Source organism: Saimiri boliviensis, chromosome 14 (genome assembly GCF_048565385.1).
Source record: "Saimiri boliviensis isolate mSaiBol1 chromosome 14, mSaiBol1.pri, whole genome shotgun sequence".
NCBI lineage: Eukaryota > Metazoa > Chordata > Mammalia > Primates > Cebidae > Saimiri > Saimiri boliviensis.
Genome location: NC_133462.1, coordinates 8,069,577 through 8,096,245, shown reverse-complemented (window position 1 = coordinate 8,096,245; position 26,669 = coordinate 8,069,577). Strand labels below are relative to the sequence as shown.

At 52.4% G+C, this 26,669-nt stretch overlaps 1 protein-coding gene, 1 non-coding gene and 1 pseudogene across 5 annotated transcripts; 1 reads left to right on the top strand and 2 right to left on the bottom strand.

Moving 5' to 3' along the window:
- Positions 1–10,700: 10,700 nt before the first annotated feature.
- SIGLEC11 (sialic acid binding Ig like lectin 11) lies at positions 10,701–25,508 on the bottom strand. Of its 4 annotated transcripts, XM_039465629.2 has the most exons (12): positions 25,043–25,508; positions 18,547–18,709; positions 18,095–18,475; positions 17,708–17,992; positions 17,378–17,425; positions 16,986–17,249; positions 16,539–16,586; positions 16,149–16,406; positions 15,790–16,077; positions 15,471–15,567; positions 14,854–15,040; positions 12,232–12,588 (listed from the first exon to the last, which is right to left on the bottom strand). In XM_039465629.2, the coding sequence occupies exons 2-12, from the start codon at positions 18,692–18,694 to the stop codon at positions 12,328–12,330; spliced, it is 2,265 nt and encodes a 754-aa protein (XP_039321563.2). In that variant the 5' UTR covers positions 18,695–18,709; positions 25,043–25,508; the 3' UTR covers positions 12,232–12,327. The 4 variants fall into 4 exon arrangements, with proteins under 4 accessions (XP_074242146.1, XP_039321563.2, XP_039321565.2 ...); XM_039465631.2 differs by lacking the exon at positions 25,043–25,508 and having other exon boundaries at positions 18,547–24,467; XM_074386045.1 differs by lacking the exons at positions 14,854–15,040; positions 25,043–25,508 and having other exon boundaries at positions 10,701–12,588; positions 18,547–21,367.
- On the bottom strand, positions 11,674–11,887 carry LOC120362923 (small nucleolar RNA U3). The gene has a single exon (XR_005578710.1). It is a non-coding gene; the product is annotated as a small nucleolar RNA U3 (small nucleolar RNA).
- On the top strand, positions 23,922–26,517 carry LOC101044797 (sialic acid-binding Ig-like lectin 6; annotated as a pseudogene).
- The last annotated feature ends 152 nt before the right edge of the window (positions 26,518–26,669 follow it).

Sequence of the window (26,669 nt, the reverse complement as noted above, 5' to 3'; positions counted from 1 at the left end):
TCTGGAGGCTGAGGCAGGAGGATCCCTTGAGCCCTCAAGTTCAAGCCTGCAGTGAGCCACTCAATCAGCCTGGGTGACAGTGACATCCTATCTCTATTTTTTTTTTTTTTTTTTTTAAAGAAAAAGGAGCCAGGCACGGTGGCTCATGCCTGTAATCCTAGCACTTTGGGAGGTCGAGGTGGGCAGATCATTTGAGGTCAAGAGTTTGAGACCAGCCTGGCCAACATGGTGAAACCCTGTCTACTAAAAACACAAAAATTAGCTGTGTGTGGTGGTGTGCACCTGTAATCCCAGCTACTTGGGAGCTTGAGGCAGGAGAATGTTTTGAACCCAGGAGGCAGAGGTTTGCAGTGAGCTGAGATTGTGCCACTACACTCCAGCCTGGGTGACAGAGTGAGACTGTCTCAAAAAAAAAAAAAAAAAGGAAAAACAAAACAAAACAAAACAACCCTGCCCAACTCTTGTCTCACTTGCAAATCTTTTCCTTCTCTCTATTGCAGTAGCCTCACCTTTATAGCAAATAGTCCCTCCCCCACCTTGAAAATCCTTTCTTTTTTTTTTTTTTTTTTTTTTTTGAGACGGAGTTTAGCTCTTGTTGCCCAGGCTGGAGTGCAATGGCACAATCTCGGCTCACCACAACCTCTGCCTCCTGGGCTCAGGCAATTCTCCTGCCTCAGCCTCCTGAGTAGCTGGGATTACAGGCACGCGCCACCACGCCCAGCTAATTTTTTGTATTTTTAGTAGAGACGGGGTTTCACTATGTTGACCAGGATGGTCTTGATCTCTTGACCTCGTGATCCACCCGCCTCAGCCTTCCAAAGTGCTGGAATTACAGGCTTGAGCCACCGCGCCCGGCATGAAAATCCTTTCAAATAAAGTCTCTCTCTACAAGGCTGCAGTGAGCTGTGATCGTGCCACTGCACTCCAGCCTGGGTGACAGAGCAAGAATGAGTCTCTACATAAAGTCTCTACTTACCAAGTCTGATTTTTTTTTTTTTTTAAGTTGAGGTGAAACTCACATAATAGGAAATTAACCAGGGCTAGGCGCAGTGGCTCACGCCTGTAATCCCACCACTTTAGGAGGCTGAGGTGGGAGGATCACGAGGTCAGGAGATGAAGACCCTCTTGGCTAATACGGTGAAACCCCATCTCTACTAAAAGTAAAAAAATTAGCCGGGCATGGTGGCATGCACCTGTAGTCCCAGCTCCTTGGGAGGCTGAGGCAGGAGAATCGCTTGAACCCAGGAGGTGGAGGCTGCAGTGAGCTGAAATGGTGCCACTGTACTCCAGCCTGGGTGACAGTGAGACTCTGTCTCAAAAAAAAAAAAAAAAAAAAAAAAAAGGCCGGGCACGGTGGCTCAAGCTTGTAATCCCAGAACTTTGGGAGGCCGAGGCGGGTGGATCACGAGGTCAAGAGATCGAGACCATCCTGGTCAATATGGTGAAACCCCGTCTCTACTAAAAATACAAAAAATTAGCCGGGCATGGTGGCGCGTGCCTGTAATCCCAGCTACTCGGGAGGCCGAGGCAGGAGAATTGCCTGAGCCCAGGAGGCGGAGGTTGCGGTGAGCTGAGATCGTGCCATTGCACTCCAGCCTGGGTAACAAGAGCGAAACTCCGTCTCAAAAAAAAAAAAAAAAAAAAAAAATTAACCATGTTACAGAAAACATTTCACAGTACGGTGGCATTTAGTACATTCGAGGTGTTGTGCAACTGTCTCATTCCTGATCATTTACATGACTCCAAAATAAAACCCCCCTGCCTGTTAGGCAGTGGCTTCCCTTTCCTGCCTTCTTGATGTGTTTTGTATTTATATTCATTGAATGCTTGCAATTCCATGGAATCTGAAAGTGGGTAGAATTTTTTTTTTTCTTTTTTGAGACAGAGTTTCGCTCTTGTTGCCCAGGCTGGAGTGCAATGGCATGATCTCGGCTCACTGCAAACTCTGCCTCCTGGGTTCAAGTGATTCTCCTGCCTCAGCCTCCCAAGTATCTGGGATGACAGGCATGCGCCACCACGCCCAGCTAATTTTGTATTTTTAGTAGAGACAGGGTTTCTCCATTTGGTCAGGCTGGTCTCAAATTCCTGACTTCAGATGATCTGCCCACCTTGGCCTCTCCAAAGTGCTGGCATTATAGGCATGAGCTACTGCACCTGGTCTTTTTTTTTTTTTTTTTTTTTTGAGATGGAGTCTCACTTCGTTGCGCAGCTGGAGTGTAATGGCACAATCTAGGCTCTCTGCGACCTCTACCTCCTGGGTTCAAGCGATTCTTCGGCCTCAGCTGCCTGAGTGGCTGGGATGACAGGTACACACCACCAAGTCCAGCTTATTTTTATATTTTTAGTAGAGACAGGGGTTTCACCATGTTGGCCGGGCTGGTCTTGAACTCCTGAGCTCCCGTGATCTGCCCACCTCAGCCTCCCAGACTGCTGGGACTACAGGTGTGACCCACCACGCTGGGCACGAGCTGATTTCTTGCTGTGAGTCATGGTCATAGAGTTTGGAAGCCGCTGGTAGGCGGCCCCCAGCTTGACAAACTGATTTTCATACCACGACCAGTTCGCAAATTCCACCACTTTCGAAAGCAAACATTGCTGGCCTCCGGGTGGAGCTGCCTTGGCAGGAATCCGCCACCGGGTGGCGAGCGTACCCCGCCGAGAGTGGGTTTTGCTTCTTCCCAGACTCAGACAGTCCAAGTCGGCGATTTCCTTCTGGTCAGGTCTCTTCCTAAGGATCCGCTTTATGGGGACTAGATGCCCTGACTTCGAATACAGTTCAAGGAGCAGAGCCCTGCAGGGGATTTCAGGTGGCTAAGAAGGGAAGTGGCTCTCCTAAGACTATTCGACCACAGCGCTGATTAAATGCCTCCCACGCCAGACGAGGTCCCTGCCCCCCGGAATATGTATCCCAGGAGTGAGGATGGCGACCATTGGCGACCCTGTCAGTGCAGGGAGGCTCCAGCCTGGGGCTGAAAAGTCTCTGGTGCCTGACAGCACAGGGTAGAGCCTTGCTGGGCCACCTGCTGGCTGTATGACTTTAGGAATTGTGCTTGGCCTCTCTGTGCCTCGGTTTCCTCCACTATAAAATGGCAGTGATAACAGCAGCCTCTTCATTGAGTTGTGGGCATTGCGTGACTAAATATGTGCAAAGCACTCAGAAGGGATGGGGCATGTTTGTTGAACCCATTGTTAAAAATTCCCATTTTGCCGGGCGCGGTGGCTCAAGCCTGTAATCCCAGCACTTTGGGAGGCCGAGGCGGGTGGATCATGAGGTCGAGAGATCGAGACCATCGTGGTCAACATCGTGAAACCCCATCTCTACTAAAAATACAAAAAATTAGCTGGGCATGGTGGCGCGTGCCTGTAATCCCAGCTACTCAGGAGGCTGAGGCAGGAGAATTGCCTGAACCCAGGAGGCGGAGGTTGCGGTGAGCCGAGATCGCGCCATTGCAGTCCAGCCTGGGTAATGAGAGCGAAACTCCATCTCAAAAAAAAAAAAAAAAAAAATCCCATTTTAGACTGGGCATGGTGGCTCGCACCTGTAATCCTAGCACTTTGGGAGGCTGAGGTGGGCGGGCCACTTGAGGTCAGGAGTTTGAGACCAGCCTGGCCAACATGGTGAAACCCTGTCTCTACTAAAAACACAACAACAAAAAAAGGTGGGTGTGGTGGTGCGTGCCTGTAATCCCAGCTACTCGGGAGGCTGAGGCAGAAGAATGGCTTGAACCTTGGAGGTTGAGGTTGCAGTGAGCCGAGATCTCGCTATTGTACTCTATCCTGGGCGACAGAGTGAGATTGTCTTAAACAAACAAAAAAAGAAAACGGTGGCTCACACTTGTAATCCCAGCATTTTGGGAGGCTGAAGTGGGCGGATCACAATGTCGGGAGTTTGAGACCAGCTTGCTCAATATGGTGAAACCCCGTCTCTATTAAAATGACAAGAATTAGCTGCGTGTGGTGGCGGGCACCTGTAATCCCAGCTACTTTAGAGGCTGAGGCAGAAGAATCACTTGAACCAGGGAGGTGGAGGTTGCAGTGAGCTGAGATCGCGCCACTGCACCCCAACCTGGGTGACAGAATGAGATTCTGTCTCAAAAAGAAAAAAGAAGACATACAAATGCCCAACGGGAATATGAAAATGCAAATAAAAGCCACAGTGAGATGTCATCTTATCCTGGTTAGAATGGCTATTATAAAAAAGACAAAAAATAGCATGCCTGCAAAGCTGGAGAGAAAAGGGAACTTTTCTACACTGTTGATGGAAATGCAAATCAGTGTAGTCATTATGAGAAGAGTAGGGAAATTTCTTCAATAGCTAAACATAGAGCTACCACATGAGTCAGCAATCCCACTACTGGGTACATATCCAAAAGAAAGGAAGTCAGCATATGAAAAGGATACCTGCAACCCTGTGTTGATTACACCACTGTTCACATCAGTAAAGATATGGAATCAACCTCAATGTTCATTAATGAATGAATGATAAAGAAAACGTTATACACAGCCGGGCGTGATGGTTCACGCCTGTAATCCCAGCACTTTGGGAGGCCGAGGTGGGTGTATCACTTGAGGCCAGGAGTTCAAGACCAGCCTGGCTAACTCTACTAAATATACAAAAATTAGCTGGGCACGGTGGCGCACGCCTGTAATCCCAGCTACTTGGGAAGCTGAGGCAGGAGAACTACCTGAACCCAGGAGACAGGCTGCAGTGAGCCGAGATTGCACCAGGGCACTCTAGCCTGCAACAGATTGAGACTGTCAAAATAAATAAATAAACCATTACACGCCCTCCCGCCCACACACAGAGGAATATTATTTAGCCATAAAAAGAATGAGATCCTGCTATTTGCAGCAACAGGAATGATACTGGAGGTCATTCTGTTAAATGAAATAAGCCAGGCATAAAACAACAAATAGCACATGTTTCTACCTCTGTGTGGGAGCTAAAAGGTTTATGTCATGGAGGTAGAGAATAGACAGAGAGTTACCAGAGTTTTGGAAGGGTGGGGGCCTGGGGATGGAGAGAGGCTGGTTAATGGGTACAAACATACAGTTAGATGGAAGACAGAAGAAATAGGTTTCCTTGAAGTTTTTGTTTTATTTTATTTTTTTTTTTTGTGAGACGGAGTTTTGCTCTTGTTACCCAGGCTGGAGTGCAATGGCGCGATCTCGGCTCACCGCAACCTCCGCCCCCTGGGTTCAGGCAATTCTCCTGCCTCAGCCTCCTGAGTAGCTGGGATTACAGGCACGAGCCACCATGCCCAGCTAATTTTTTGTATTTTTAGTAGAGACGGGGTTTCACCATGTTGACCAGGATGGTCTCGATCTCTTGACCTTGTGATCCGCCTGCCTCGGCCTCCCAAAGTGCTGGGATTACAGGCTTGAGCCACCGTGCCCGGCCTGAAGGTTTTTTTTTTTTTTTTTGAGATAGAGTCTCACTGTCTCACCTAGAGTGCAGTGAAGTTGTCTTAGCTCACTGCAAACTTCACCTCCTGGGTTCTAGCGATTCTCCTGCCTCAGCCTCCTGAGTAGCTGCGATTACAGGCACCTGCCACCTCGCCCAGCTAATTTTTATATTTCCCCCCCCAACCCTGGGCCCCAATTTTTGTATTTTTACCAGAGATGGGGTTTCACCATCTTGGCCAGGCTGGTCTCGAACTCCTGACCTCAGGATCCACCTGTCTCGGCTTCCCAAAGTGCTGGAATTACAGATGTGAGCCACAGTGCCTGGCTGGAGGAATAGCTTCTTCCTGAGACAGAGTCTTGCTCTGTCTCCCAGGCTGGAGTGTAATGGCATAATCTCAGCTCACAGCAACCTTCAGCTCTCAGGTTTAAGTGATTCTCCTGCCTCATCCTCCCAAGTAGCTGGGATTATCATGAGACCCAGATAATTTTTGTATGTTTAGTAGAGACGGGGTTTCACCATGTTGGTCAGGCTAGTCTTGAACTCCTGACCTCGTGATCCTCCCACCTCAGCCTCCCAAAGTGCTGGGATTACAGGCATGAGCCACCACACCTGGCCTATTTTATTTTACTTGATCTTAGTAAAAATATTTTATTTATTTATTTATTTTTTTGAGACGGAGTTTCGCTCTTGTTACCCAGGCTGGAGTGCAATGGCGCGATCTTGGCTCACCGCAACCTCCGCCTCCTGGGTTCAGGCAATTCTCCTGCCTCAGCCTCCTGAGTAGCTGGGATTACAGGCACGTGCCACCATGCCCAGCTAATTTTTTGTGTTTTTTAGTAGAGACGGGGTTTCACCATGTTGACCAGGATGGTCTCAATCTCTCCACCTCATGATCCACCCGCCTCGGCCTCCCAAAGTGCTGGGATTACAGGCTTGAGCCACCACGCCCGGCCAAAAATATTTTATTTTTGAGATGGTGTCTCACTCTGTCACCAGGCTGGAATACAATGGCATGATCTCTGCTCACTGAAACCTCCGCCTCCGGGGTTCAGGTGATTCTCCCAGCCTCCCAAGTAGCTGGGATTACAGGCACCCGCCACCATGCCTGGCTAATTTTTGTTATTTTAGTAGAGACAGAGTTTCACCACATTGGCCAGGCTGGTCTTGAACTCCTGACTTCAGGTGATCTGCCAGCCTTGGCTTCCCAAGGTGCTTGGATTACAGGTGTGAGTTACTGCACCCAGCCAGAAGGAATAAGTTCGAATGTTTGATAGCAGAGTAGGGTGAATACAGTTAACAAGAGACTGTATTTTGCAAAATAGCTAGAATAGAGGACATGAAACGTTCCCAGTGAGAGATAAGGTAGAAAGAAACGAGCTAGGCAGAGAAGGCAGATAGTCCTCAGCAAGAACTTCCCTTCCAACAAAATGCAGCCCAAAAAGTCATTTCCCTTCTAATGAGAAGCAGCTTGCCAGGCACGATGGCTCGTGCCTGTAATCCCAGCAGTTCAGGAGGCTGAGGGGGTTGGATCACAAGGTCAGGAGATGGAGACCAGCTTGAGAACACCACCAGGTGATCTGCCTGCCTTGGCCTCCCAAAGTGCTGGGATTACAGGTGTGAGCCGCCACGCCTGCCCATCATTAAAATCTTGATCCTCATTGTTTTCACGTTGAGTGGGCTGAGGAGGAAGAGGAAAAGACTCATTTTGCTGTCTCAAGGGTGGCAGAAGAGGAAGAAAATCTGTGTATAACCCAGAGTAAACCTGTGCTGTTCGAGGGTCAGCTGTACACAGCAGATACACAAACAACATAATGCAGTTGAAAATCGTTCAGCCATACAAAAAAGAAGTCCTGCCATTTGCAGCAACAGAAATTAACCCTGCGTCAGAGGTAGACAAATATCGTGTGAGCTCACGTATATGTGGAATCCACAGAAATCAAACTGTCACTGGAGGGTTGTCCAGGTTCTTGGCGTGTTGAACAAAGAATTGAACGACATAGCTGGGTGTGGTGGCTGACGCTTGTAACCCTAGCATTTTGGGAGGCCAAGGTGGGTGGATCACCCAAGGTTGAGAGTTCAAGACCAGCCTGACCAACATGGAGAAACTCCCCTCTCTACTAAAAGCACAAAATCAGCCGGGCGTGGTGGTGCGTGCCTGTAATCCCAGCTACTCGGGAGGCTCAGGCAGGTGAATGACTTGCACCTGGGAGGTGGAGGTTGCGGTGAGCCGGGATCGCGCCATTGCACTCCAGCCTGGGCAACAAGAGCTAAACTCCGTCTCAAAAAAAAAAAAAAAAAAAGAATTGAACAAAATGCACAAATCAAGTATCAAAAGAAAATGCAAGAAAGGATAAAGCAACAGAAGAATGAAGTAAAAAAAGCACAGATTAAAAAAATAAGTTTAAGTTCTGAGTGGGGTACACGTGCAGGATGTACAGGTTTGTTACGTAGGTAAACATGCTGCACTTATCAACCCGTCACCTCGGTACTGAGCCCAGCATGCATTCGCTATTTTTCTTTCTTTTTCCCCTGATTTTGTTGCCAGGCTGGAGTTCTCAGCTCACAGAAACCTCCGCCTCCCGGGTTCCAGCCAGTCTCCTGCCTCAGCCTCTCAAGTAGCTGAAATTACAGGCATGCACCACCATGCCCAGCTAATTTTGGTATTTCCGAGTAGAGATGGGGTTTCTGCATGTTAGTCAGGTCCTAAACTCCTGACCTCAGGTGATCCACCCACCTCGGGCTCCTAAAGTGCTGGGATTACAGGCATGAGCCACCGCGCCCGGCCCTGCTTTAGCTATTTTTCCTGATGCTCTCCTTCCCTCCATCCCCATCCACCCCTGACAGGCCCCACTGTGTGGTTTACCCCTCCCTGTGGCCATGTGTTCTGATCGTTCAGCTCCTACTTACAAGTGAAAACATGAGGTGTTTGGCTTCCTGTTCCTGTGTTAGTTTGCTGAGGATAATGGCTTCCAGCTCCAACCATGTCCCTGTAAAGGATGTGATCTCATTCCTTTTGATGGCTGCATAGTATTCCATGGTGTATATGCACCACATTTTCTATATCCAGTCTATCACTGATGGGCACTTGGGTTAATTCCATGTTTTTGCTATTGTGAATAGAAAAGCACAGATTTATCAAAAACAATTCAGAGCGAGAGTGGAATTAAGCCAGCAGCTCAAGAGCCTCCCCAATTACGCTTTTTATTAAGCTAGAAAAAACCCTGCAACAGCCCTAGGCGCCCCCTCAGAGGCCTCCAATTGGTTACATGCTATGAGGGATTGGGTTTACGACCAATCAGAGGCCATAGTGGAGACCCGGCCCACAGTCAGTCAGAGGCTGATGTGGCTTGTTGCCATGGGAGCGAGGATGTGACCTGCACACGTCTGCTGCTCTCCTGCCTGTAGGAAGCGGCTGCACCTGTTGAACCCCGTTCCCTTAATCCCCTATTCTCCTGCCACAAAACCCATGGAAACAAAGCAGAATTAGAACCGTGGCTGCCGGGGGCTGGGAGGAGAGAAAAATGGGGAGATGTCAGTCAACGGGTAGAAACTTACAGTTACAAGATCAGGTCAGCGTGGCATGGTGGCTTACACCTGTGATCTTAGCACTTTTGGAGGCCAAGGTGGGAGGACTGCTTGAGGCCAGGACTTTGAGACCAGCCTGGGAAACACAGTGATGCCATTTCTTTTCTTTTCTTTGTTGAGATGGGAGTCTCACTCTGTCGTCCAGGTTGGAGTATGGTGGCACAATCTCGTCTCACTGCAACCTCCGCCTCCTGGGTTCAAGCGATTCTCTGGCCTCAGCCTCCCGAGTAGCTAGGATTACAGGTGCACACCACCATGCCCAGCTAATTTTTTGTATTTTTAGTAGAGACGGGGTTTCAGCATGATAGCCAAACTGGTTTCGAACTCCTAAACTCAAGTCATCTCCTGCCTCAGCCTCCTAAAGTGCTAGGATTACAGGCATGAGCCACCGCATCTGGCCTCTTTTTTTTTTTTTTTTTTTTTGAGATGGAGTTTGCTTTTGGCATTCAGGCTGGAGTGCAATGGCGCGATCTCAGCTCACTGCAACCACTGCCTCCCAGGTTTAAGTGATTCTTCTGCCTCAGCCTCCCTAGTAGCTGGGATTACAGGCACCCACCACTATGTCCTGCTAATGTTTGTATTTTTAGTAACGACCATGTGATTATAGGCGTGAGGCACCGTGCCCGGCTGTGAGATCCCATTTCTACAAAAAACAAACAAACAAAAAACTAAAACATTAGCTGGGAGTGATGGCACGTGCCTGTGGTCCTAGCTACTTAAGGAAGCCGAAGTGGGAGGATCGATTAAGCCCAGGAGATTGAGGCTGCAGTGAGCTGTGATTGTGCCACTGCCCTCCAGCCTGGGCAGCAGAGCGAGACCCGTCTCAACAAACAAACAGCAATCAGTTCTGGAAGTCTATTGGCCAGCATGGTGACTGGCTAACAATACTGTATCGCATGCCCGAAATTTGTTAACAGGGTACATCTTAAATGTTTCCAACACACACACAAAAAGAGAACAATGGAGGTGGCCGCTCACGCCTGTAATCCCAGAACTTTGGGAGGCTGAGAAGGGCAGATCACCTGAAGCCAGGAGTTTGAGATTAGCCTGGCCAACACGGTGAAACGGTGTCTGTACTAAAAATACAAAAATTAGCCAGGCATGATGGCACGCGCTTGTAATCCCACTTACTCAAGAGGCTGAGGCAGGAGAATCGCTTGAAACCTGGGAGGTGGAGGCTGCAGTGAGCCGAGATTGTACCACTGCGTTCCAGCCTGGATGACAGAGCGAGACTCCATCTGAGAAAGAGGAGAGAGAGACAGAGAGAGAGAGAACTATGGAGATGAGACAGGCTGACCAGCAGATTTGTAGTAATCATTTGAGAATGTATACCTATATCAAAACATCATGATATTCATGGCAAATATACTCAATTTTTGTCTTTCAGTTATGCCTCAAAAATCTGGAAAAGGCTGGGTGTGCTGCCTCATGCCTGTAATCTTTGGGAGGCTGAGGCAGGTGGATCACCTGAGGTCAGGAGTCCGAGACCAGCCTGGCCAACATGGCAAAATCCCATCTCTACAAAAAGATACAAAAATTAGCTGGGTGTGGTGGCAGGCGCCTGTAATCCCAGCTAGTTGGGAGGCTGAGGTAGGAGAATTGCTTCAACCTGGGAGGCGGAGGTTTCAGTGAGCCTGGGAGACAGAGCAAGACTTCTCAAAAAAAAAAAAAAAAAAAAAAAAAAAAAAAAAAAAAATCTGGAAAAGAAACCCCTATAGAGGAGGAAGCAAGTCGGGCAGAAGGAGAAATGAGCTGAGACAGACCAACCGCAGCCTCAGCTTTCGGAGGCTGCAGTTGACCGGCAGAGGCCCTCAGCACGGCCAGGACGGTGAGAACTTTATAGCTAGTGGGCTGCCCTGGGAAAAGGTGTGACTCAGGCGAGGGACTCACTGCACAAACGCCTCTGTTGGACACTTTATTTATTTATTTATTTATTTATTTATTTATTTATTTATTTATTTATGAGACAGAGCCTCACTCTGTGATCCAGGCTGGAGTGCAGTGGTGTGATCTTGGCTCACCACAACCTCTGCCTCCGGGTTCAAGTGATTCTCCTGCCCTGGCCTCCTGAGTGGCTGGGGTTACAGGTGCCTGCACCACACCCGGCTAATTTTTTTGTGTTTTTTGTAGAGATGGGGTTTCACCATGTTGGCCAGGATGGCCTCTATCTCCTGACCTCGTGATCCACTGGCCTTGACCTCCCAAATCGTTGGGATTACAGGTGTGAGCTACTGTGCCCGGCCTTATTTATTTATTTTTGAGACAGAGCCTCCCTCTCTCACCCAGGCTGGAGTGCAGTGGTGCAATCTCGGCTCCCTGCAACCTCTGTCTCCTGCGTTCAAGCAATTCTTGTGCCTCAGCCTCTCGAGTAGCTGGGTCTACAGGTGTGCACCACCACACCTGGCTAATTTTTATATTTTTAGTAGAGACAGGGTTTCAGCACGTTGGCCAGGTTGGTCTCAAACTCCTGACCTCATGTGATCCGCTTGCCCTGGCCTCCTGAAGTGTTGGGATTACAGGTGGGTGCCACCGTGCCAGGCCTGGATGCTTTAATGACCTTCCTTTCTGTCCCTCAAGAGCCTTTGAATTAGGCTTATTGGGCACACTTTACTGAGGAGTAAGATGACTTGCTCAACCTCAGGCTCTTTATTTTTGTTTTTTTTTTTTTAATGTTAATGGGAACCACTCAAGAGTTCCTTCTCTCACTCTCCCTCTTCCGAAGGAAGAGAATGGTCCTCAGTGGAGAACGTCAGTTGCAGCAAAGCAACTCCAGGAGCTGGCTTCTTGTTCCGGAGAGCGCCCCATGCCTCCTCTGCCTGGTTTCCTGTGCTTTACGCGTCCAGAGAAGCTTCCGTAGCAATGAACCATAGAAACGGTGCCTCGAAGTGTCATCTTCAGACTCATTCTCTGAATTGAAAGTATAATCTGTGGTTGGGCACGGTGGCTCACGTCCATAATCCCCGCACTTTGGGAGGCAGGGTCAGGCAGATCGCTGGAGCCCAGGAGTTTAAGACCAGCCTGGGAAACATGGTGAAACATTGTCTCTACTAAAAATACAAAAATGAGGCAGGTGTGGAGGTGCACAATTGTAGTCTCAGCTCCTCGGGAGGCTGAGATGGGAGGATCAGTTTGACCCGGCAGGTTGAGGCTGCAGTGAGCTCAGATTGCACCACTAGACTCCGGCCTGGGAGTCAGAGGGAGACCCTGCCTCAGAAAGCATAATCTTCAAACTCAAGCTCTTCGTGGGGGATGGGGCTGAAATCTGAGTCCAGTTCTGGCCGATACCAGTGTGACGCCCACACCCTTGCTGGTGTCCCGTTTCCATGGAGAACTCTTCACTTTGGAAGCGTCCCTGATGTCTTTGTCTCCAACAAAAGCCCAGAGTCGGAGCCCCTCGAGGGCTGTCCCTTGCGGATCTTGATTTCTGAGTACTCCGTGGTGCTGGGGGCCTCCTGGTCTGCAGGCTCCCGAGGCCTGAGCCCTTGGAAGCTGAGGGAGGCATAGTGGAGCTCCGGCTCCTCTCCCTCGGTTGGGGGGGCTGCACCTGGGGGCTCGTAGTCTTGGGAGCTGCCTGCTGGGCATTTTTGCTGGTGACCCTGAATGCAGTGGAGAAAGGGGTCGAATTAGGATCATGGGGGCTGAGAGAGAGCAAGGAGGGTGCACGAGAGGACCTGGAAGCTAAGCGTTTCCTCTTTCACTTACTCCACAAACACTGGCCGGGCCCTCATTCATTCACTCATTCATTCATTCACTCATTCAGCAAATATTTGAGAAAAATAATGCCTGGCTCTTGGTAATTCACTGCCAGACTCAAAACCCTCACCACAATCACTGGGGAGACACTATTATCCCCATGATCAGATGGAGAGATGGAGACGGAGTAAATACCCCAAACCCACACATTTAATCAGTGGTCAGGCCAGGATTCCCGTCTAGGTCTCTCTGAGTCCAGTGCCTGCTGCCTTATGGAACAGCTCCCCTGTGCCAGCCCCTGGATATTCTCAGGAGAACTAGGCAGACACCATGCTTGACCTCAGGCAGCTTGCATTGTGGAAGGAGAAGTAGACATTAAAGCTATAGTCGGCTGGGCGTGGTGGCTCACACCTGTAATCCAAGCACTTTGGAGGAGACAGGCGGATCACGTGAGGTCAGGAATTCAAGACCAGCCTGACCAACATGGTGAAAACCTGTCTTAAAAAAAAAAAAAAAAGCTATAGTCAATCAAGTTACTATCTAATTGCAAATTGTGGATGGATGCCCAGGAAGGAGGAGGTGTGAGAAAGACAGGGATTTGCTGGGACCTGGACTGACCCGAGGGACCTGTGAGGATCTACCCAGACACAGCTGTGAAATTGAGCTAGGAGCCCAGGAAAGAAAGGTCACTGTAGGTAAAGGATTCACCTGCCCAGAGAAAGGTTTGGCCCTTTGTGCCCAGGCGAGGGGTGGGGGAAAACCTCTAATTTAGGGCCTTGCAGCATCCTGCTGGTAGGGGCATCCCTGTTCACCCAGGACCACAGGCCACGCCACTCGTCTATGCCAGCACTGGGACTTATGGTGGGGCCTACGTGGCATCAGTGTGGCTCTGCAGGGGCTGAAGAACTGAGGTCATCAGCAGGTGCCCTGTGCCTGCATGACCCACCCCCAGCGAACCCGGGACCCAGGCTCAGGGGAGGTTCCTGGGTGGGCGGTACACTGACGCTCCGAGCTTCTGTCACATGCCCTTGCCAGGAGAACTGGGTGCTGTTCCCTCAGCTCCAGTGGGAAAGGACACCCAGAAGCTGCAGGTTTGGTCTCTCCTGGACCTGCCCCCCGCACCTCTCCCCATCCCTGATTTTCTTTTTCTTTTTTTTTTTTTTTTGAGACGGAGTTTCGCTCTTGTTACCCAGGCTGGAGTGCAATGGTGCGATCTCGGCTCACCGCAACCTCCGCCTCCTGGGTTCAGGCAATTCTCCTGCCTCAGCCTCCTGAGTAGCTGGGATTACAGGCACGCGCCACCATGCCCAGCTAATTTTTGTATTTTTTTTTTTTTTTTTTTTTTTTGAGACGGAGTTTCGCTCTTGTTACCCAGGCTGGAGTGCAATGGCACCGATCTCGGCTCACCGCAACCTCCGCCTCCTGGGTTCAGGCAATTCTCCTGCCTCAGCCTCCTAAGTAGCTGGGATTGCAGGCACGCACCACCATGCCCAGCTAATTTTTAGTATTTTTAGTAGAGACGGGGTTTCACCATGTTGACCAGGATGGTCTCGATCTCTTGACCTCGTGATCCACCCGCCTCGGCCTCCCAAAGTGCTGGGATTACAGGCTTGAGCCACCGCGCCCGGCCTAATTTTTGTATTTTTAGTAGAGACGGGGTTTCACCATGTTGACCAGGATGGTCTCGATCTCTCGACCTCGTGATCCACCCGCCTCGGCCTCCCAAAGTGCTGGGATTACAGGCTTGAGCCACCGCGCCCGGCCCTTGATTTTCATCTGTTATTGGTCACTATATAAACTGTCCCCACGAGGATCTCAGCTCTCAGAGAGTCCTAGGAGGCTATCCAACCTCAGAGTGCTCATGAGGACCCCACAACCGCAGTTGCTGTCAGAAGTGAGGATGGGGACCCTGAGATTTGTAGTAGACAATGGTTACTTGGGGAAAGGTCTCTCTGGCATCCTGTGTTGAGGAGAGATAGGAGGGAGGGCAAAGGAGTCGGGGGTCCGGGGGGAAAGGAGGAGCAGGAGGTGGAGGGTCCATTGGAGCTGAGCACAGGTAGGGGGGGACAGGCCTGCGGGCGCCCTTGGCTCTGGGAGGGTATGTGGCAGCAGTGGGGAGAGCCCCTCATGGATCACGGGCTGCATTGATGGGGACCCAGGAGCAAAACCTTATTCGGGGCACGATGATTCTGCGAGTCATCAAGAGGCGTGGCCATGGCCGTCCGGGAAAGGGGAACGGCCAAGGCCCCAGAGGACAGAGGCTGGGCTCTCAACCGGGAGATGGGCCCCAGGGCGGAGGGCGCGTCCTGCTCAGCGGCTGCCATCGGGGCGGCTTCCTTCCTGCAGATCTTCGCCCTGACAGAGGGGGCAGGGCCCTTCAGCCTCCAGGCTGGCCCAGGGCCCGGGGCGAGGGCTGCCCCCACGGCTTAGTGGAGGCTGGAAGGCTGTGGGGCCGGTGGGGTGGGGCCAGGTACACCAGGGGACTTCTTTTTTATTTTGAGATGGAGTCTTGCTCTATCGCCCAGGCTGGAGTGCAGTGGCTCGATCTCTGCTCACTGCAACCTCCACCTCCCACGGGATGACTTCCACCGTGAGATCTGGGGACCCTCAAAGATGGCCCGGATCACCGTTCCGGAGCGGACTCCTGCTCTGATCCTCTCGCCCAAGGTGCACTTCTCACACCCACTGCCCCGCCCAGATTCCTGCAGCGGGGACTATCTGGGATTCTAGAACCCTCCCCCTTCCCACGCCCTGCACCATCAGCCCTCCTAAAGACGACACTCACCTGAAGACGACAAGGCACAAACAGAGAGAGAGCAGGGCAGCGACGCCAGCTCCGAGAGCGGCCCCCAGACCAAGTCCTCTCCTCCACTCCTGATTCCCTGCAGAGGAACGGGGATTGGGGGGATGCCCTCCCAGCCTGAGACCCTCCTGCCCCTCCTCCCACAGACCTAGAGCTCTGGGATTCTCCACTCCCACCTGCCACAGAGCAGGGACTGTGTTCCCATCCCTTCCCGCCACGCCCAGCCCCCCTCCCCACAACTTCATCTCTCTAGGATCCTGTCTCTTTCTCCCTGAGCCTTGGCCCCCCACAGCCCCCTCACCGCGTGGCAGCTTGAGGACGGAGCTGCTTTGGGCCCCGTGGACATTCCAGGCCTCACAGCTGAGCCTAAGGTGGGAGCTGAGGACCCCTTGGAGGCTCAGGGAGCTGTTGGCCCAGGGCCCGGCTGAGCTGGGGGTGACCCGGAAGGAGTCCTGGCTGCTGTTCCCCTCCAGCAGCTCCTCTCCAAGCCACCAGCGCAGAGAGGGGGCCGGGCTGGCCTGGGAGGAGCAGCTGCAGTGCAGACTCTCAGCCTCCCAGGAGCAGGAGGGGCCCAGCAGCTGTGGGGGGTCTGTGGGGAGGGAGGACAGGACTCAGCTGGGACCCCTTCCTGGGACCCAGCTGCCCGCTTTCCCCACTCACAGTGCACGGAGAGGCTGAGAGAGACGTGCTGGGAGCCCAGTGGGTGCTGAGCGTGGCAGGTGAACTCTCCTTCGTGCTCCATTTGAACCCGAGGCAGCTCCAGGAACGAGGGGTCTGAGGGTGGGGAGGGGCTCAGGGTCTGTCCCCGCCGGGTCCAGCTCAGCCTGGCTGGGGGACTGCTGTGGGTGACACAGGCCAGGCGCAGGCTTTGGCCCTCCAGGACCGGGAGGGATGTGCCGTTTCCAAGGTTTTCCAGGACTAGAGAAGGAAGAGGCAGAATCCACGTGGTGCAGCTTGGGGCGCAGGGACCCTCCTGCGTGGGGACCCTCCAGACGCCTGGGCCCCCAGTTTAGCACCGAGAGGCCCTGGCTCCTCTGTCCCCTTTCCTACCTGTCCTGTTTGCTTGGGAAACCGTCACTCTCAGGTTCTCTGGAGGATCTGAAATGGAGACGGGACAGGCTCTAGATGGGCCAGGGGCTTCCCTCTGGGCAAAGGGAACTGTCCTGTGGGGGATAGAAGGGCACAGCAGAATCACCCACTGAGTCCCAGACACAAACTGCATGAGTCTAACAGGTAAGAAGGTCGGTCCCCTAGGCCTGGGGTTCCAGGACCCTCAGCTCTGGAGCCCTGGCTCTGCTTGTCTCAGTCCTTTCTTTGAACCAGCAGCCATAAGCTGGGGTAGACTCTGTCCAGTCCTTTTGGGAGTAGGAGAAAGAGCAGGACAGAGTCACACAGGCCCTCAGGCACCGTCACTGACCTCTGCACTTGGATCCATCCCCTGTGTCCCCACCCGTCCTGCCCTCCCAGATGGACTCCGGGCCCCTGCTAGGCACTCACACTGCACAGAGAGGTCCAGGGCTCGCTGCTGGGAGCCAAGCCTGTTCTCCGCTCGGCAGGTGTAGCGGCCTGAATCCCCGGCCTTCACCCGGGGAAGCTCCAGCCCCAGGGTTCTGGGGCCCCAGGGGTGGGACCAGGAGAGGACTCTGTCCTGCAGCACCCAGCTCAGTGTGGCGGGGGGCTGGCTGTCAGCAGCACAGAGGAGCCTCAGGAACTGGCCTTTCTGGGCTTCCAGATGTGTGAGATTTTCCTGGAGCTTCAGGACTAGAGAGAGAGAGAGAAACAGAGAACCAGAGAAGGGCTAAGGAAGGAGCACATCCCCTCACCTCCACGAAAATGTTTCATTCCAAATAAGAGGACTGGCCCAGCCCCAGTCCGATGGCCCTCGGTACCTGATGTGTTGTCACGGGAAATGCTGATAACAACGTCTCTGGGGGCGTCTGCAACAAGATGGTGAGCTGGCTTCAGGGAGGAACAATTGGTTCCTCACACCAGGAAAAAAGTCCCTCAGGGAAAAGAAAGTGGGACCATCCCAGGAAGACAAGTGACAGCCAGCACCGGGGCTCACGCGTGTGGACAGGACCAGACGCCATTCCCATCCCTTCCCAGGGCTTCCTCTCCCTGGACCCTCCTGAGCTGGGAGCCGCTCACTGCCCTGCTGGGCTCCACCTCCCCACCCCCGGGGTCTGTCTGCAGGCCCCACAGTCCGAGGCCACACTCACAGGCCACGCGGAGTTGGACGGTCCTCTGTATGCTCACACCCGTTCTAGAGAAGTCCACATGGCAGGTGAGGTTGGTGTCGTGGTCCTGGGGTCTGGGCATGAGGCTGAGCACTGAGAAGTGGGGGCTGCTTGGTCTGGTTCTTCTGGAGGAGAGGGCAGCCCCCGTCCAGGAGAAAGAAGGGGCTGGACATTTCTTGAAAGCCCAGTTAAACACACAGATGACCGTCACTGGCCGCCCAGGCTCCAGGGTCTCGGGGATGTAGACATCAGGCTTCTGAGTCAGGGCTGGGACAGAGACAGGGTAGCGGTGCTAGTGCTGCAGGGCTCAGCCCATGCCCAGGGTCCCTCCCCAGTGTGAGAGGCAGGAGTTCCCACCCCATTCCATACCTGTTACCTTTAGATGGAACACGTTCAGGAAACTGAATTTCACAGAGCTTCCTCTCTCCACCCGAAACGAGTACATTCCCATGTCCTGCATCTGCGCGTCTCTGATCACCAAGGAGCAGCTCCCCTTGCCGGGGTCCCCCATGAGCTGGAATCGGTCCCGCGTGCTCATGCCCACCTCTCGATTCCGGTTGTTTGTGGCCACAGGAGCAAGGGTGCGTGTGTTGGTCGTTACTTTGAACCAGTAGCCATGAGCGGCAGTAGACTCATTCCAGCCACCTCGGGGGTAGGAGAGGTTGCAAGGCACGAAGACACACAGGCCCTCCTGCACCGTCACCAGCCTCTGCACCTGAAGACTGTAACTGGAACCCTCGTTCAGGAACCCTGGGGAGAGGCAGCGGCTCAGCGGCAGCCCCAGCCCCTGCAAAGGAACCCCAGCTGCCGACCCCACTCACCCTCCCCGAGCATGGGCAGCAGCAGGGACAGCAGCAGCATCTCTGGACTCTCGGGCTGGGCCTGTCCCGGGATCATCTGGCTTCTGGGCCGGCCTGGCTCGGAAGGAAACTCCTCCAGCAGGAAGCCTGGCGGAGGGGCAGTGACCATCGGCAGAGGAGGAGCCTGGGGAAGCGCAAGGTCCTGAAAGATCCCCTCCTGACTTCTCCTTTCTCAGGGAAAGCAGCACGGCAGAGGGCATGAGGATCTGCCCCAAACCAGGAAGGAGCCACCCTGGGCAGCCTTGGGGGTGGGCAGTGCTAGGAGGGGACTGTCAGGGGACACAGGTGAGTTATGGCTGCAGGTGAGGTGATGAATGCAGTCCCATTCATTCATTCATTCTCCAGTGGGCCATGGGACACTGGAAGAGTCGGTGAGGACGCTGATTTATGGTGGGGACTTTGTAGCATGTATTATTGCTCTACCTCCACAGAGGGTAAAAACTAGGTCAGCCATACAGGCAATTGATCACATCCATGTGACCAACGCCCAGTAAAAACGCTGAACAGCAAGGCTCTGGCAAGCTTGCCTGGGTGGCAATACTTGGTGTATGTTGTCATTCATCCTTGCTGCAAGCATTAAGCATTTTCTGTATGACTTCACTGGGAAAGGTCACCTGGAACTCCACACGTGGTCTCTTCTGGATCCTGCCCTATGAACCTTTTTCTTTTGTTGATTTTTATTTATTTATTTGAGACAGAGTAACACTCTTGTCACCCGGGCTGGAGTGCAATGGCGCAATGTCAGCTAACTGCATCCGGCCATCTCCGGTGTTATTTCTTTTTCTTTTCTTTTTTTTTTTTGAGACGGAGTTTTGCTCTTGTTACCCAGGCTGGAGTGCAATGGCGTGATCTCGGCTCACCGCAACCTCCGCCTCCTGGGTTCAAGCGATTCTCCTGCCTCAGCCTCCTGAGTAGCTGGGATTACAGGCACGCGCCACCATGCCCAGCTAATTTTTTGTATTTTTAGTAGAGACGGGGTTTCACCATGTTGACCAGGATGGTCTCGATCTCTCGACCTTGTGATCCACCCGCCTCGGCCTCCCAAAGTGCTGGGATTACAAGCTTGAGCCACCGCGCCCGGCCTCCGGTGTTATTTCTAATTGACTTCATTTGAATCTTCTTTTCCTGGTTAATCTAGCTAATGGTCTATCAATTTTGTTTCTATTTTCCAAGAACCAACCTTCTGTTTCATTGATTTCTGTATTTTTTGTTTCAGTTTCATTTAGTTCTGCTCTGATTTTTGTTACGTCTCTTCTTTTGCTAGCTTTGGGTTTAGTTTGTTCTTGTTTCTCTAGTTCCTTGAGATGTGACATTAGGTTGTCAATTCATGATCTTTCAGGCTCTTTTTTTTTTTTTTTTTTTTTTTTTTGAGATGGAGTCTTGCTCTGTTACCCAGGCCGGAGTGTAGTGGTGTGATCTTGGCTCACTGCAACCTCTGCTTCCTGGGTTCAAGTGATTCTCCTGCCTCAGCCTCCCAAGTAGCTGGGATTACAGGTACCTGCCACCATGCCAGGGTAATCTTTGTATTTTTAGTACAGACGGGGTTTCGCCATGTTGGCCAGGCTGGTCTCCAACTCCTGACCTCAGGTAATCCACCCTCCTCGGCCTCCCAAAGTGCTAGGATTACAGGTGTGAGCCACTGTGCCTGGCTTCAGACATTTTGATACAGGCATTGAGTGCTACAGTTTCCTGTTAGCACTGCTTTTGCTGTATTCTAGATGTTTTGATAATTTGTATCACTATTAGTTTATTTCAAAGAATTTTTAAATTTCCATCTCGATTTCATTGTTAACCCCCAAATCATTCAGGGGCAGATTGTTTAATTTCCACGATTTATATAGTTTTGAGGGTCCCTTTTTTTTTTTTTTGAGACGGAGTTTCGCTCTTGTTACCCAGGCTGGAGTGCAATGGCGCGATCTCGCCTCACCGCAACCTCTGCCTCCTGGGTTCAGGCAATTCTCCTGCCTCAGCCTCCTGAGTAGCTGGGATTACAGGCACGTGCCACCATGCCCAGCTAATTTTTTGTATTTTTTAGTAGAGACAGAGTTTCACCATGTTGACCAGGATGGTCTCGATCTCTTGACCTCATGATCCGCCCACCTTGGCCTCCCAAAGTGCTGGGATTACAGGCATGAGCCACCGCGCCCGGCCCTTTCCCCAGTATTTTATTCACTGGGTTGAATAGTTAAGGCTTCAGGTCAGTAGGGGAGGGTCCCTGGGTAGAAAAGAGCTGTGGCTGAAGCAGTGGATGAAGTCAGTACCCAATGGCAAGCCGAGGCCCCAGCCTTGACAGAGGTGACCTGGGAAGCTCTTAGCGAGCACTGCAGTTTGTTTTTGCTTTTGTTTTTGACAGGATTTCAATCTATCTCCCAGGCTGGATGGAGCACAGGGGTGTGGTCACAGATCGCCACGGCCTTGACTTCCCTGGCTCAGGTGCTCCTCTTGCTTCAGCCTCCCAAGTAGCTGGGATCACTGGCACATGCCACTGCGCCTGGGTAATTTTTGTTTTCTGTAGAGTTGGGGTTCCCCTTTGTTGCTCAGGCTAGTCTCCAACTCCTGGCCTCAAGTGATTCTCCAACCTTGGCCTCTCAAAATGCTGAGATGACAGCCACAAGCCACCACGCCTGGCCATTTCCTTCCTTGTACTAATTTTGCCTTTTCTCCTTCCTTGTTCCTTGGGGTGCACTGCTTTTTGTTTGTTTTGAGATGGTGTCTCGCTCTGTTGCCCAGGCTAGAGGGCAGAGGCACGGTTTCGGCACACTGCAACCTCTACCTCCCAGGTTCAAGCAATTCTCCTGCCTCAGCCTCCTGAGCAGCTGGGATTACAGGCTTGTGCCACCATGCCTGGCTAATTTTTTATTTTTTATTTTTTTATTTTTTTTTTTATTTTTTATTTTTTTATTTTTTTTTTTTGAGACGGAGTTTCGCTCTTGTTACCCAGGCTGGAGTGCAATGGCGCGATCTCGGCTCACCGCAACCTCCGCCTCCTGGGTTCAGGCAATTCTCCTGCCTCAGCCTCCTGAGTAGCTGGGATTACAGGCACGTGCCACCACGCCCAGCTAATTTTTTGTATTTTTAGTAGAGACGGGGTTTCACCATGTTGACCAGGTTGGTCTCGATCTCTCAACCTCGTGATCCACCCGCCTCGGCCTCCCAAAGTGCTGGGATTACAGGCTTGAGCCACCGCGCCCGGCCTAATTTTTTATTTTTAGTAGAGACGGGGTTTCACCATGTTGGCCAGGCTGGTCTCAAAGCCCTGACCTCAGGTGATCTGCCCACCTTGGGCTCCCACCTCAGGTGGTCCGCCTGCCTGCTAGAGTTACAGGGCTGAGCCAGCATGCCCCTCCAGAGGTGCATTGTTATACGGTATATTTGAATTCTTTCTATTTTTTTCAAGTAGACATTTGTTGTTACAAACTTCGCTCCTGGCACAGCTTTTGCTGTATCTCACAGGTTTTGGTAGGTTGTATTTCCATCTTCATTTCAATGAAAAAAAATTTTTTTTTAGACGGAGTCTCACTTTGTCGCCCAGGCTGGAGTGCAGTGGCATGGTCTTGGCTCACTGCAACCTCCACCTTCCAGGTTCAAGCAATTCTCCTGCCTCAGCCTCCTAAGTAGCTGGGATTGCAGGTATGCACCACCATGCCCACCCTTTTTTCTTTCTTTTTTTTTTTAGTAGAGATGGGTTTTACCATGTTGGCCAGACTAGTCTCCAACGCCTGACCTCAGGTGATCTGCCCGTCTTGCCTCCCAAAATGCCGGGACCACAGGCGTGAGCCACCACTCTTGGCCTCAAGCAACATCTTGATGTTCTTAATTTCTTCCTTGACCCAGAGGTCATTCAGGAGCATGTTAACTTCCATACATTTGTACATCTTCTGAAGTTCCTCTTATTAATCACTTCTAGTTCCATTTCCACTGTGGTCTGAGAAGATGTTTAATAGGATTTCAGTTTCTTTTTTCTTTTTTTTTTTTTTGAGACGGAGTTTCGCTCTTGTTACCCAGGCTGGAGCGCAATGGCGTGATCTCGCCTCACCGCAATCTCCGCCTCCTGGGTTTAGGCAATTCTCCTGCCTCAGCCTCCTGAGTAGCTGGGATTACAGGCACGTGCCACCATGCCCAGCTCATTTTTTTTTTTTTTTTTTTTTTTTGTATTTTTAGTAGAGACGAGGGTTCACCATGTTGACCAGGATGGTCTCGATCTCTTGACCTTGTGATCCACCCGCCTCGGCCTCCCAAAGTGCTGGGATTACAGGCTTGAGCCACCACGCCCAGCCTAGGATTTCAATTTCTATAAATATGTCAGATTTCATTTGTAGCCTAACATATGGTGTATCCTGGAGAATGTTTCATGTGCCAAAGGGAAGACTGTGTTCCTCAGCTGTTGGACAGGGTGTTCTGCAAACACCTCTCAGGTCACTTTAGTCTAAAATGCAGTTGAAATCCAAAGTTTTGGCCGGGCACGGTGGCTCACGCCTGTAATCTCAGCACTTTGGGAAGCCAAGGCAGGTGGATCACCTGAGGTCAGGAGTTCAAGACCAGCCTGGCCAACATGGTGAGACCCCCATCTCTACTAAAAATACAAAAATTAGCTGGGCATAGTGGCACACGCCTGTAATCCCAGCTACATGAGCCACTGTGCCTGGCCACAAGAGTCTTAAAATATTCAGAATACATGTATTCACATCATCACAGCTCCCATCGATGGAAAAACTGATGTTGGAAGACTTAGAATCTCCCACTGGAAAAGACTCTATGGGGACAATATGGTGACCCCATTGTGCAGAGACAGGGTGGTCACCACCTAGTTGTGGAGGGAGGGAGGAGAGGCTGCCTATGCGCCCCACCTGGTGCCCACATCTCTCCTGTCCCAGAATCCCACTCCTGTAATCCACAACATCCACAGCCTGTGCCTCAGGGGTCTGGCCAGATGGGACCCATTGTCACTTTGCAGAAAGCGTCATCTCAGGGGAAGGGTAAGACAGGAGACAGACGGGGGCAAGAGCCCAGCTTGGGGTGGATATCTGGGAGAATCTCCTGATTCTCTGGCCTCCCAGGGTCCCCCTGCTGGCCTCCCAGGGTCCCCAGGAGTGGACGATGGAATTCCCAGGGCTGACCTGGCCCTGACAGTGTCTGGGTGTGAAGTTCCTCCTCTCAGGAGGTCACTGTCTCAACCTCACCCCTGATTTCCTGTGGAGACTCCCCAAAGTCTTGAGCTCTCAGTTCCTTAGACCAGCCCAAGGAACAGACGTTCCCTGGAACCTTCAACCCGAGACATGCTGCTGCCGCTGCTGCCCCTTCTGTGGGAAGGGCGGGGGTGGAGGGACAGGGACAGCATGGGGATGGTTACCCGCTGCCAAGTACAGAGGCTGATGACGGTGCAGGAGGGCCTGGGTGTCCATGTGCCCTGCTCCTTCTTCTACCCAGGGGACAGCCAGACTAACTCTCACCCAGTTCATGGCTACTGGTTCTGGGCAGGGACCGATACAGACCGGGACACTCCAGTGGCCACAAACAACCCAGATAAAAAAGTGGGGGAGGAGGCCGGGCGCAGTGGCTCACGCCTATAATTCCAGCACTTTGGGAGGCCGAGGCGGGTGGATCACGAGGTCAAGAGATCAAGACCATCCTGGTCAACAGGGTGAAAACCCATCTCTACTAAAAATACAGAAATTAGCTGGGCACAGTGGCACACGCCTATAGTCCCAGCTACTCAGGAGGCTAACGCAGGAGAATTGTTTGAACCCAGGAGGTAGAGGTTGCAAGGTTGCAGTGAACAGAGATCATGCCACTGCACTCCAGCCTGGGTAAAAAGAGCGAAACTCCTTCTCAAAAAAAAAAATAAATAAATAAAAAATAAAGAAAAGAAAAGTGGGGGAGGAGACCCAGGGCCAATTATTCCAACTCCTAAGGAACCGACAAACCAACGAGTGTTCCCTGGTCATCAGAGACGCCAGCGGGAGGGACAGTAATTCCTACCTGTTGCGGGTGGAGAGAGGAAGTGTGAGATGAAATTACAAGCAATACCAGCTCTTTGTGCGTGTGAAAACAGGGAAGGCACAGGCTCCAGGAGTGGCCACAAGGAAGGTATGGGGGCTGCGGGCCAGGGCTGGCACAGACCCTCTCCTAGGTGGGAGTTGGGGGTAAAGGGACTCAAGGTGAGGGGAGGAGCTAGATCAGAGCCTGAGATTCCCCAGGGTCACGCCTTGACCCCTCTTCCTGATCTTGCGTCCCCCTCTCCTTACCAGCCCTGACTAACAGGCCTGACATCCTCATCCTGGGGACCCTCAAGTCCAGCAGCCCCAGGAACCTGACCTGCTCTGTTCCCCAGGCCTGTGGGCAGGGAACGACCCCCATCTTCTGCTGGATGTCAGCTGCCCCCACCTCTCCGGGGCCCAGGACCTTCCACTCCTTGATGCTCATGATCACCCCACGGCCCCAGAACCACGGCACTAACCTCATCTGTCAGGTGACGTTCCCTGGAACTGGTGTGACCACGGAAAGAACCATCCAGCTTAATGTCTCTGTGAGTGCTGGGCCAGGATGCCTGGGCCCCTGAGGGTGTGGAAGGAGGGCAGGGCTGAGCCAGAGCTTTGAGCTGGGGACCTGGTAGCCAAAGAGGAGAGCTTCCTTCTCTGTTTCCACGGCTCCTTGCAGGGAAGGCCCCATGCCCAATGTCCCTCTTCAGGGATGTGGAGGTGGCCACCTCTTTCCACCCTAGAAGCTCCACAGAATGTGGCCATCAGCATCTTCCAAGGTAACAGCACAGGTAGGAAGGAGCTTGTCCTGCCCTCTTCGGGGCTGGATGGAAGCAGAGAGGGGGACCAATATGAAAAGCCTGACCCCTATAATCCTTACAGCATAAAGTGAGGATGAGAGATTGAGGCAATAAAGGGAGGCCAGTCTCGGGGAGGGGCATGAGGAGGCCCCACAGACTTGACCGCGCTGAGCTGAGACTCTGCTCACCCACATGCTCTGTGGCCACATCCACGGGAGCCGCCACACCCCTCTCTGTTTCTCCTCCTGCCGCTCCTCTGTGGTCCAGGAATCGCACTTGTTTGCCACGTTACTGTCCCCAGCCCCCGCTCTTCCTGCTTCGGGACAGCCTGGGCAGCTCCGGGGAAGTGGTCTGGGCTGCTCGGAAGGCCTGAGGCCCTCCCTCTACTAGTCCCTCCTCAGAGCTAGTGTGGACCCCGGAGGAGGAGAGGGACACGAGCGCCTCACTTCCCACCTGGCTTTGCGCCTTTCTCCCCAAAGCTCTCAAGATTCTGCAAAACACCTCGTTCTTTCTTGTCCTGGAGGGCCAGGCTCTGCGGCTGCTCTGTGATGCTGACGGCAACCCCCTGCACACCTGAGCTGGTTCCAGGGCTCCCTGCCCTAAACACCACCCTGGTCTCTGGTACCAGGGTCCTGGAGCCCCTTGCATAGGGTCTGCAGGAGGAGGAGGCTTCACCTGCTGAGCTCAGCACCCTGGGCTCCCTGCAAATGTCTCTGAGTCTCTGTGTGCACTGTGAGTGTGGGGACAGCTGGAGCAGGAACTGGATGGTATAAGGGGGGAAGAGGCCCCCTGCTGAGTCCACCCCCACCCTGGTGGAGGAGCAGGAGTTCCACTACACCCCCTTCAACTTCCAGGAGCTGAGGCCCTGGGAGCCTGCGGGCCAGGAGGCCCCCAGCACCACCGACTACTCAGAGATCAAGATCCATAAGGGGTGGCTCCCAAGGGGCCTGGGCTTTGGGCTTTGGCTGGAGAGAGAGATGTCAGGGAGGTTCCAAAGTGGAGTTCTCCATGGGAACAGGACACCAGCAAGTATGTGGGAATCACGCTGGTGTGATGGCCAGAACTGGACTCAGATTTCAGCCCCATCCAGGACTAATAGTTCGAGCAAGTTACTTTACTCTTCACTTTCCTCCCCTGCGTGGTGGACACAGTAAACCTAACTCGCAGGGTTCTTGTGAGCATGAGGAATTAACATAAAGCAGCCAATAGGGGAGAGTCTCATCTGAGTCACGCCTCTTCCCAGGGTAGCCCATGAGGTAGAAAGGTCTGATCATCCATCTGTAGTCCCAGCTACTCAGGAGCTGAG